The 12338-nt window shown below is 40.7% G+C and overlaps 1 protein-coding gene across 4 annotated transcripts in view; it reads right to left on the bottom strand.

Moving 5' to 3' along the window:
* FAT3 (FAT atypical cadherin 3) overlaps nt 1–10854 on the bottom strand; it is a gene marked incomplete at both ends in the record, with an annotated part of 358948 nt that extends 348094 nt beyond the window's left edge. For all 4 annotated transcript variants that reach the window (XM_079536455.1, XM_079536457.1, XM_079536456.1 and 1 more), the window contains one exon: nt 7560–10854. In XM_079536455.1, the coding sequence (XP_079392581.1) occupies nt 7560–10854 (3295 nt within the window). The remainder of the gene's footprint in view (nt 1–7559) is intronic.
* Between the last annotated feature and the right edge of the window lie 1484 nt (nt 10855–12338).

Here is a 12338-nt window from a genome sequence, read left to right as displayed (position 1 = left end):
GTAGATCAGGGTCAGAAGTGATGCCAGGATAAAGCTGGTGCTTAGATGCTCAGACCAAATGGTAGACACAGGAAGGAAATTTTGTGTCTAAGAGGAGAGTGGGTGGCTTGGTCCCATGGCTTTATGCAGGAGCACCTGGGTGTAACTGAAGAGATTGTGATGCACAGGATAATGTGGGGTCACTTTGGAGCAAAATAAGCTAAGGGAAAGAATAACAGAAAACAACGGTACAAAACATTCTTTAAGCAGATCTCAAGGAGGATGAAGGTAAAAGAGGAAATAAAAACTGTATTTCTTTATTAATAAATAAATTGGTCTAAAGAGTTACCATGCCTGCAGTAGGGGGGTTGCAACTCGGTGATCCTAAAGGTCCCTTCCAATCTAAACCACTCTATGATTCTAATTTATTCAGAGACTGAGAAGTGTCCTATTATCAGGAACATCCTTAATAATAAAGGAGTTTCTCCAAACACTTTCCAAAGAAGGAAAACCATGCAAATAACAGTTAGCTATGAAAGCTGTACATGGGGTAGAAAGCCAAAAGGACTGAACAGCCTGAATGGAACAAGTCTGCATGGCTGGTCTCACTTAGGAAACTTTCAAAATATGTCAAAATGATATAAAGGACTTTTTAAAGTAAATATTTTTGTAAGCTGAGGCATTATTTTAGGGTTTGTATTGTTAAATAAAAACTTAAACAAATTCACTCCAGTGAAACCAAGACTGGTTTTACCAATTTATAGCTACAAGTGACAGGGAAATTATAAATACACAAAGCAAGAATTTATTTAAAAAAAAAAGAAAAAAAAACCCACTTTCTTCTCCACCACAACTAATTTTAAAGAAAAGGAGAAGTGTTAACAATTACTTTCCTAAAGTTGGATATCATAAATGATGGGAAGATTGCCCTATTAAAAATTGCCAGAGATAGCTCACAGAGTAACGATAACACATTACAGCAGACTCCAAAATAGCTGCTGCTAGGAATGCTTTACTCATGCCTGACACAGACAGAGGCCGACACATCAACTTTTGGCTAGAGTTGCAACCCAGCATTCTCTTTCCCATAGAGAACCATGAAGGAGAGCTGGCTCAGCACCAACCAGCGCCAGCCCTAGGGGACAGCTGCAACAAATCTTGCAAGCATCCTCACCCTGCCTTCCCGAGCCAGCACACAGCAGCACCCACTGGCTTTTCTCTTAGCCTAAAGTTACTCTTAAAACTGCTTTCAGAAGCCTCTGCTAATTAAGTGGCTCAGAAACGCTTGCTCTCAGCAGTTAATTTTGCCTACACTCACCAGGAAAATGAGCAACGTCTGTAACACTGATACCTCAAAACTCCACAGTGAGTTCAAGTCTATGAGTGAGTCTTCACAGATTTAGTCACCGCTCTTACATGCTTTGCTAAACAAGTCAGGGAAAAAGAAAGCGCATATCACAAACCATTTTCATTTTTACTTGATTCCGTTTCAAGGAAACACTGGTAATGGTCCACATAAATATTTATCAGACCACTCGGATTGTAATAAATGGAAATATCCTTTAACTTGCACACACAATAACTGAAAACTGTTTTAGAAGACAGCAACAATATGCAAGGAGACTGAAGAAATACATTTATCCCCTTCTGCCAGACAGATGTAACAGAGCCCGCAGGTCTGTTTTATTGTAAACTATATAGTCTAGTGTTTCTTGTTTCCATTATTACTCGTTTGAAGCCATGATTAGGGTTTTCCAGCACCAACTGGCGTCTTTTTGGACTCCAGCAACAGTTTGTCAGGAATTTCAATCACTCCTGAGGCACCTTAAGAGGACTCAAAATACATCAGACTGCTACACTTGGCAACGTAAACCCATGGAATTTATAATAATTTGAAATCCACTTTATTTAACATCATCTTTAAGATTTCTATGCTGTGAAAGGCAGACTTGGCTTACTCATTTGGATTTGTCAGGGCTGAAAACACCTAAGGATAGCAAGTTATCAGGGTCATCCTCCAGTTTGCCTTCTTATTAATGGGGGCTGTGCAAGGGTGGAAATGACTGCCATCTAATGCCAAAATTTCAGGTCCCAATAAAAATTAGGTGACTCAAGCTGCTGAATAATCCTAGAAAATAGCACTATGAAGTTTCAAAAGTGTTGTTTAAATCCATGGTTATGGCCTTGGCTTTGCAATACAATCAAATATCCCAGAAGTATTTCTTTAACACCACTATTTTTTTCACTACATGTTAAATTTCAATACAATTTGAGATGTTACAGTGCTTTTCTGAGAGTCAGCATTTTTCCTGCCCAAGCAGTGGGGTAAGTCATTACCTGCATCCTGGGCTGCTATCATGCCAAGTCTGCCAAGACTCCAGAAGGCTCAGCAGCAGAAGATGCTGTGTGCCTCATCTCTCTGCTGCTCTGGAACTCAGCTCATTCCCTTTCTATTGCTAGTACAACCACAAGTAAAGCAGGGGTAAATATAGAAACTCTTCTAATGCCAGGCTGTTACATCAACTGTGCAAAGAGTAGAAACACATGACAGACTAAAAAGTGGAGCTGGAGTACAAAATGATGTTTAGCTGCACCACAAATCATGAAAAAATGAGAAGAGGGATGTCAGCATTTAGACTAGATATGATCTCATCTAACTCAACTTCTTGAAAAGTCAGGCAATCTCGGTAGTTGTCAAAGTCCCTGCTAAGCTAGGACAGAAATATTGTTGGCTTCCACCAAGGCAATGGCATCAAATGCCCATCATTTGCTGGAGTCCCCACCAGCTCCCAAGACAGCAAAAACGTTTCACTTTGTTGCGGCATTAGCACTGCAAATGTGTTTGTATGAGAGTAGACAAAATTCAGCAATTAAGATGGCAGTAGAGGATTTCTGACAGAGACCACTTCTGAAAGACAAATTGTATCCACAGAATCACAGAATCACAAGGTTGGAAATGACCTGCAAGATCATCTAGTCCATCAGAGTTATCATTAGGATGACATCTCAGAGCATGCTGCCATCCCAAAAAAACCCTTAACACATCTTTCAACAGATAATTTAAAATGAAAATAAGAATTTATTTATTTATTTAATTTATTTTTACAACAAGCACAGTAAAGCACTAGCACAGGTTGTCCAGAGAGGTGGTAAATACCTGTCCCTGGAGTCACTCAAGGTCAGGCTGGATGGGGTTCCAGGCACCAGACTGAGCCGTAGGTGTCCCTGTTCCTTGCAGGGGGGTTGGACCAGATGACCTTTAAAGGTCTCTTCTAACTTCAAAACTTCTTTAATTATATGATCTTTGGTCATTTCATGTTACAGCACTCTGGAAACATGAGGATTTTTACACACCTCTTTTCTAAGGAACCGAAATTACGAGGCCGGAGGGTAGTATGGAGAAATACACCCAGTGAGGAGTGGTATCAGGGATGAAGAAAAGCCTTGAGGTCCTCCATAGCCATGAGATACATATGGAAAAAGTTGTACTGAGGGACATGGTTTGGTGGGAAATATCGGTGATAGGTGGATGGTTGGACTGGATGGTCATAGAGGTCTTTTCCAACCTTTGTGATTCTATGATTTTATGATATTCACCCACTTTTGACAGTAAGAACAGGGAACGAGGTTTTGTTCCCTTTCTATAGACTGAAAAAGAGAGTGCGATGCTCCTGTCCAGAGAATTTTTACAGCATGACTCAACCAATTTATTTCACATTTTTACTTTGGCATGTAATAAATTATATTTCTGAGTCAACTGTTTTTCTCTATTGCCCATAAGGAAAGCCTAGCTCTGTCTGCAGATGATCACATGCCATTATGTACATTACATTTCAAGTCCAAGAGAAAAGAGATGTAAAAAGAAATGATCCTGAAAGGAACACAGAAGGAAAAAGAGAATCCAAAAGTGGCGAGATCACATTGCACACCTCTCTATGTTGGTATTTTCAATGGCAAGCTTGTGGCATTTATCTAAGAGGCAATGAATAGGCTGATGAAGACAGAAAAGCAATGAGTTTGAACTGTATACCTAGGCTGGCAACAAAGTGAATGCCTGCTGAGGCAGGGAGCAATAAAGAGTTTTCTCCAAAAAAAAAGCCCTTCTTTTTTCCCTTTTTTTTTGCCGTGACTCGTGAGCTGTTGTGTAAATCCAGGAATCATCATCACCCACTGCTGGCTAAGGTACTAGTGGGAAACTGGGGCTGGAGTTGGAGGAGGTCAGGAATTGCTGCCTACTACAGATGGAGAGTTTCTGTTGATATAGAGATTTGTAATGGCTCCACCCCCTGGTAAGGGAAATTAGAATAAATCTAGAGAAACAATGTGGGAAGTTACTCGTGAGGTTGCGAGACCAAATACATGCAAAATTTTGCTTATGAACTGAAGTATTTAACAGCAAATGCTGTAATGCCACAGCAACAATCCTCAAATCTGGTTCTCCACAACACAAGATGAAGAACCATAGTGAGTGAATCCCAGCATCACAGTGGCTCATATCCTACAAAACAGCAACAATATCAGAATTTGCATTGTACCCTTTGCAGAATGTACCCATGTTGGCCTACAGACTGTTGGACTGGATGATCCTGGAAGTCTTTTCCAGTCTTGGTGATTCTGTGCGGGCTAATCCCAAGCCTGCTCGCCATGAACCACAGGCTCAGACCTGAAAGTAGAACTACCAATAAAAGTACCTGCCCCAGCAGCCAGGTAAAACTCAGTTAAATGCATAGTAGTTAAATGCACCCATATGTACTGTATCCATCTAGAGAGGACCAAGAAGAAATCCATCCTGCCAAAAATCACATGGCAGCATGGCTTGGTGAGGATCCACCATGCAGTAAAACTCATTCATCTTCAGGCTCCTCCACAGCTTCTCTGGGTATCAGCACACCCCAAGGAATACAGGCACACTGACACCACTATGCTGGAATATTGCAGAAGAATAAAAATAATGCATTCGAGCAGAATTCTGCTGAAAGCATGGACTTGCTTGGAGTCCAGCCTGCTCACATTTCAGGATGAATTTGGCCCAGTTTATATTCAAATGATTATAATGGATACTGCAGTCTTCTTTTCATTAAGGCACTAGCCAAAAATATTGATTTGTTGTACTTCATGCTCCTGCTTACCTCCACGAATTTCAAGAGGCGGTGCATAAGCCAATAGAGTCGGTCAGTTTTAAAGTGACAAATTAACTGCACTGAAAGTAAATAAACAGCTGTCTCTTTGCAAATTAATTCAATATGTGACTTGAGCTCTTTTCTACATCTAGGAAGCAGATTCATCACTCAGCAGCATTTAAGTTGCCACCAGTTTAAGAGCAGAGTGTTAATGTTTTGTCCTGTTTGACACAGCGGGTCGAATTCTGCACTCAAGTTACAAAAGCATGACTTGGATTAGCTCCTGAATCCCTAAAATTTGCTCCCATGCACCCAAGCTGCAGTCATGCATACAAGTGCTCTTTGAGTTGCTTTCAAGATGGCTTAAGGTACATTGAACAATTGGGGAGAAACAGATACAAAAAGGATCCAAAAGAGAACTGTGAACTACTGCGGTATGGAATACCTTCTGGAATGGCTGTGGAATGGCTGAGATGGCGTAGCTGATGGGGTTGGCTCTTTTTCATGAAAATACTCATGAAAGACAAGGATTTGCAACATATAAAGATCTTTTTTGTTGATTTTTTTTTTTTTTTTTGCATTTTTGTTGTTTGTTTTTTGCTTTTTATTTTCACAAACCAGATTTGTACCTGAAGGGAGGTTATGGTGAGGTGGGGTTCGGCCTCTTCTCCCAGGTAACTAGTGATAGGATTATAGTGAATTGCCTCAAGCTGTGCCATGGGAGATTCAGGTTGGATGTTAAGAAAAATTTCTTTTCAGAAACAGTGGTCAGGCACTACAACAGGCTGCCCAGGGAGGTGATGGAATCACTGACACTGGATGTTCAAGAAACGTTTAGATGTTGTACAGAGGGACATGGTTTAGTGGGAAATATTGGTGACAGATGGAGGTTGCACTGGATGACCTTAGAGGTCTTTTCCAACCTACGATTCTATGATTTCAATTCTAGGAATAAACTAACCCTATTTCTGTCATCTCAACATGTAATTCATGTCTTAGTGAACGGGGGCCCCAACTCGGTTCTGGGTACCGCCTTGCTAATAAATTAACTCAGGTTAATTTATTAATGAACAATACACGCTAACTCATCTTCCTGGAAGCCTATTTTCTAACAATCCCTTTCAGTTCCACAAATGCTGAATCCTGGGATTTTCAGAACAAAGCTAGAGCATTCAGACCAATATCCTATTGCTGAGCTTCATGCTAACTCAATAATGTAGGCCAACATTTTCAAATGGAGGGGCTTAAGACTGAAATTCATGTTCAACTGCCTAAATAACGTCTCCCACACATGTTCAACTTCTATTAACACCTTCGCATATGTGAGTTCTTAAAATCTCTGGTAATTAGACAAGGTGTCCTCTTGACTTCTGACATTCAACTTTAATGTTTCTTTGACTATCATCTGTGCACAGTCGCAGCTCAGAGGCTACAGCACAAATGGAATAAAAATATTTTTCACTGCTTATGTTCAGACAAGATCCATTTGCATTTGTAATGTCGTCTGTTTTTCATAACGTTCAGTTTAGAAAGTTGTCATTTGATTAAACAGTTTGAATTTGTCAAAACATACATGTTAATCTTATGTTTTAATACCACGTTCACAAGTAAAAGCTTCAGCAAAATAAGACATACAAAGTCTGCTTAAACCACAGTAAGCCCACAGACTCAACATATTTAATTTTGGAACTGTTGACTAAAATTTTCTAATATTGCTTCTTCTAGTATCACAGCTGCACCGTTGCTCTCAACAGCTATCAAACACTTAAACAGTCAGCTTGTTAGCTCTGTTTTATCAGATGGTCTTCTATACTTCGTGTTTCCTACATTTTTCTACAGGATATAGTAGAAGTGAAGTTTAATATCTTAAAAATAGTCACTCTGTCAATGCTACTGTCACAAAGGAAAAGCTACCACAGGCTGAGCATATCTTACCCTGTATTTCTGCCTTTACACAAGCATGCCTACACTGACGAGGACCATGTGCTACAGTACAGTACATGATGCAGAATGGCATCTCATTCCAGTCTGCTGAGTCCCATAAAAAATTACTCTCACCAACAACAAGCCAATGAAGCCAGTCTTATTTCTCACCTCTTCCTTCCTTCCATTGGATTTAAAACTACATTCAAGGTCATGAGTGTTGTGACTCTGCTAAGATGACCTGAGCACCTTAGAACGATCAACAGGTAATACCGTGCTGCAAAAAAGACCTTACGGAACTATCGCTGCTTTTTAAATGGAGTCATTACACAGCTACTGAAAAGCAATGTCCATTATTTCACACCCACAGAACGATGAACGTAAGCAGATAATTAAATCATGTATTGCTGTACCCGGAATATTCTTATTTATAACTTCATCTTTCCTGTTAAGAAGACATGAATTTCTTGTTGTGAGTAGAAAATAATTATGCAAAAATCTCTATAAAAGGAAAATGATATTAGAAACAAAACTCACCAGTCTCTTCATCTATGCTGAATCTCCCCAGTCCACTGCCATCCCTGATAGAATACTGGATCTCTCCATCCCTTCCAGAGTCCTCATCTCGAGCAACAACTTGCAAAACACTCGTACCAATACGGGAGTTTTCCTTTACAGATCCAATGACAGCAAAGTCAGGAAAATAGGGAGCGTAGAGATTTTCATTAACATCCACCACTTCCACTTCCACAAAAGAAACAGAAGAGAGAGAAACTGGGCGTCCCTTGTCCTTGGCGCGCACAGTCAGGTTGTAGAACTGCTGCTTTTCATAATCCAGCTCTTTGCTCAAACGGATAGCACCACTGGCTTTGTCTATCTCAAAACGCCCATTGTAATCATTCACCAGTGAGTATCGGACCTGACCTCCCAAGCCGAGATCTGGATCGTGGGTTTCCAACCAAGCTATGACAGTGCCAACTGGCAGGTCCTCAAGCACCTTCACATTGTAACTGGATGGGATGAAGGCTGGAGAACAATCATTGACATCATCCAAAAACACCTTCAGAGGCACAACAGAAAACTGCTGATGGCCGCTCTCTGCTTTATCCCTAGCCTCAATTTTTAGGGTGTAATTTGCTTTTGTTTCCCGATCTAGTTGATCAGCCACATACACCACTCCCGTAGAACTGTTGATGGCAAACTGCTGGGTGTCTGTCAGAACTGAGTAAGTCACTTCACCGTTGGACCCAAGGTCTTTGTCTCTGGCTTCTACTTGTATAATTTCTGTACTAATACCTGTACTTTCTAAAATGTTAACTGAGTAACTGTCTTGTAAAAAAATAGGCTTGTTATCATTTGCATCCCCTACAGTGACAGTCAACAGTCTCCACGCAGATTTCTGTGGGTTACCTAAATCATAAATTGTAATATTAAGGATATAGAGATCTGTTTTTTCACGGTCCAACGGCATAAGAACTTTTAGTACCCCTGTCTCTATGTCAATGTTGAAACGACTATCTGCATTACCATCAGAAATTGTATAAACTACCCTTCCATTAAAGCCCGAGTCTGCATCATAGGCTTTTATCCTCAGGATGGTGGCACCAACTGGCAGATCCTCCGAAACCATCACATCAGTTGGGAAGGTTTTGTCAAAATGCGGTGCCTGCCTGTTCACCGAATAATAATCGAGAAAACCGTCTTCTAAATTCAACTTCATGTTTGCTTTTGCCTTTTTGAGCAATTTTTCTGCTAGCCTTTGTGCAACTCTTGTCTCTCTACAGCTAAATGTCTTTGACGATACTTTCCCATGAACTACTGAAATATTAACAAACATAGCATCAGCAAAGTTCTCTCCATCAGTGGCTGTTATCTTAAGGCCAAAGTTGCTGTTCTTTATGCCAGAATTAATAAGAGATTTTTTAAGTTGCAGGACACCAGAATCAGGATTTAAATAAAAAATGCCAAGCTCATTTCCAGAGATTATTTTGTACTTTACGAGCTCTAACTCATCTATGTCTATAGCAGAAACAGCAGTAATGTGACCGCCGACAGGAAAGTCAGATGAAATCACTCCCTGGCATGCCACTTTTTCAAAGAGGGGCTTGTTATCATTGACATTACCTATGTATATGGTAACATTCACTTCGCTTTCATGCCGGTAGGGAGAACCCCAGTCGGAAGCCCTCACTATGAACCTGTAGCTTTCTGGTGAGGATTCAAAATCCAGTTCTTCAGATGTGCTGATGACACCTGTAAACTGATTTATTATAAATGGCAGTGAGTTCAGACTAGCAATGCTGTATGTTATGTATCCATTTTCTCCCCTGTCTTTATCGACTGCTGAAACTGCCAAAACGCTAAACCCCACGGGGACACTTTCATTGACGAATGAGCTGTATGAAGGCTGCTGGAATTCCGGTGTGTGATCATTGGCATCTTCTAGCCTGATAGTAACCTGTGCTTTTAAATTGTCACCTTTGTTGGTACACACTTCTAACTCATAGAGGTCCTTCTCAATGATTTTTAAAGAACGAGCAGTAGTAATGAGGCCTGTGATGGGATTGATCTTAAAATTCTCAGCACCCTCACCAGGAGATATTCTGTATTCCACACCCAGGGGCTCAGGCATCAGCTTAACGACTGCAACCACCACACCTGGAGGTGAAAATTCACTGATTGAAACATCATATGCTTCCTTTTCAAACTTCAAGGGGATAGTTTCTTTCTTGGGACTAGCAATGTGGACCAGTTTGACTGCAGAAAATTTCTGAGGAGACCCTTTGTCTTTTGCTTGGAGAGTCAGATTGTAACCATAAGGGAAGCTGTCCCAGTCAATAGGCTTTCTCTCTTTGATTTTGTACTCATTCATCCATTTGCCTTCTTTAATCAGAAAGAACTGCTCTAGCGGATCTCCAGCCACAATTGAAACAGATTCAATTTCTCCATTGGCTCCTTCATCTAGATCATCGATGTTAACGACTGCATAGGTAGGCTCCTTGTCTGATGGGAAGGGAATATGCGTTACTACACTTATTGTTGGAGCGTGTTCATTTATACGTTCAATGTGAACATAAAGCTTAGCTGTACTGCTTACACCGTTATTTCCATAAAGCTTCATCCCACGGTCCACAGCCAAAATCTCAAGATCGTACCTGTTTTTTTCTTCATAGTTTAACCGGCCACTTAAGGAGATAACGCCACTTGTAGGATGTACCGAGAAGAGATCAACTTTGCTTTTGAAATAATAATAAAATTCGCCATTGGACCCAATATCCGCATCTGTTGCAGTCACCTGAGCAATGCTAGTCCTTAGTGGAGTGCTTTCTGCTATTGTGACAGAGTAGGTGGTTGGTGAAAACAAAGGTCTTAAGTCATTCATATCCAAAACCTGGATGTTCACTTTTGTCCACGCTTCCAAGTCCTCTCCTCTGACAGACCCTTTCACTATCAATAAATAGTTGTCCTGGATTTCTCTGTTTAATATAGCAGAATTTCCACCTTTAGTCCTTATTCTCAGGAAGCAAAAGTCAGCAATGACAACTTCCTCTGCTTTAAAAAAGCCCTCATCATCACCAGACACTATCCTGTACTTGATATCCCAAGAAAGGTCGGACAAGGTAATGCCCATTCTCGTTTGACTGTTGACGTAGGTCCTGGCTGCCGAATTCTCGTACACAGTTGCATTGTAAGTGGAATGTGTGAAGTGAAAGCCAAGCGGGGTGGCTCCGTGTGCTACCTGGAAGAGAGTGGCCAGGAGCTCGGCAAGCAGAAGGGCAAGGCAAGGCGGAGGGGGCCGAGTGCCTGACCAGTGGCCCATGTTTATCTCCATCACATCATCCTTTCACACTGTAACAGAGAAGGAAAAAGGAAGGTGAGTGACTGAGAGGTAAAAACTGTACTGAAAAAAGAACTAGTTACCACAGATCTAACAAAACAGAAAGGGAGAACACCATATGCACACAAAAGCAACAATTTTTCATTATATTTTTTGTCTGTGTGTATGCATATATATGCATGCATACATACATACAAATATATATGTGTATATGTACACACTTTTTTAAGATAAAAAATCTCCATGGAATCCAACCACATCTGTATGTATATGTAGACAATATAAAAACCACAGTGGAAAAAGAATAAAATCAGACACACATTTGAATAAGTTCATATAAGATGATGAATCACATTCTGAAATTATTGTTTATATTTACCAATAGTTTCAATTAAATCTAAACTTGATTGCTTTTACAGCACATTGGAAGACTTCTTTTTAGTCCCGAACTTTGGAAAGAACAGGATTCTCATTGTCTATGTAGCACCGTGATAGTCAAGGCTATCAGGTTTTATATAGGAAGCTAAAGATCACATAATGAAATCTGAGAAATCAAGAAAAAGTAGTACATAAAAATAAGAGCCAACCACTACTGACACCTACAAAACTAACCAAAATCAAAATTAAGGAAGAACTATGGCTATTTAAATGTAATTGCATACACATACGCACATGCATACCCAGATACTGAGAACAGGCAAAACACAGTGAAGAAAATATAACTGCTCAACAAAGTTTCCAGGTAAATACTCGGGTCAATAACCGTCACAGCCAGAAAGCACATCAGAGTCCACTCTTGTCCACACGTTAAGTCCACTCTTGCTTATGAACTACAAGGTATTTGTAATTACCATCACTACTATCTACCCAGTACATGTGGTAATGTGCAGTAAAAGAAGAAAGTGCAGAACAGTTTTCAACTGGTGAATGCTGAATGCATTCCATAACCGCTCCATTAGTTATTTATTCCAGCCTCATCCCAAGCTAGGAAAAATGTTCTCCAATCTACTGCCTGTCCTGCTGCAAACAGGCTGCCCAAGAAGGCTGTGGATGCCCCATGCCTGGAGGCATTCAAGGACAGGCTGGATGTGGCTCTGGGCAGCCTGGTCTGGTGGTTGGCGACCCTGCACATAGCAGGGGGGTTGGAACTAGGTGATCATTGTGGGTCTTTTCAACCCAGGCCATTCTATGAGTCTCTAACTTCCAGGCTATACAGAGATAGGGGAAGCAGAGACTGGCGGAGATTGCTGGAGGGTGCTGCAGAAGATCTGAGTGAGGTTTCCACTGATGGCTTTCCACTGAAAGAAAGGGAAAGGGGCCTGAGGAAATCTGTCAGATGCTTTAAGTGAGGCAGTGTGAAGAATAAGCTCCCTTGTTACAACCTACCTTCACTTGGGAAAATCACAGAAATCAATTGCAAAAGGCAATTATTAAAAGACCCACTGCACACATGCATAGTTCTCACTGTTACTCAAAAG

Source organism: Tetrao urogallus (genome assembly GCF_951394365.1).
Source record: "Tetrao urogallus genome assembly, chromosome: 1".
Lineage (NCBI taxonomy): Eukaryota > Metazoa > Chordata > Aves > Galliformes > Phasianidae > Tetrao > Tetrao urogallus.
This window is presented reverse-complemented; position numbering and strand designations above follow the sequence as displayed.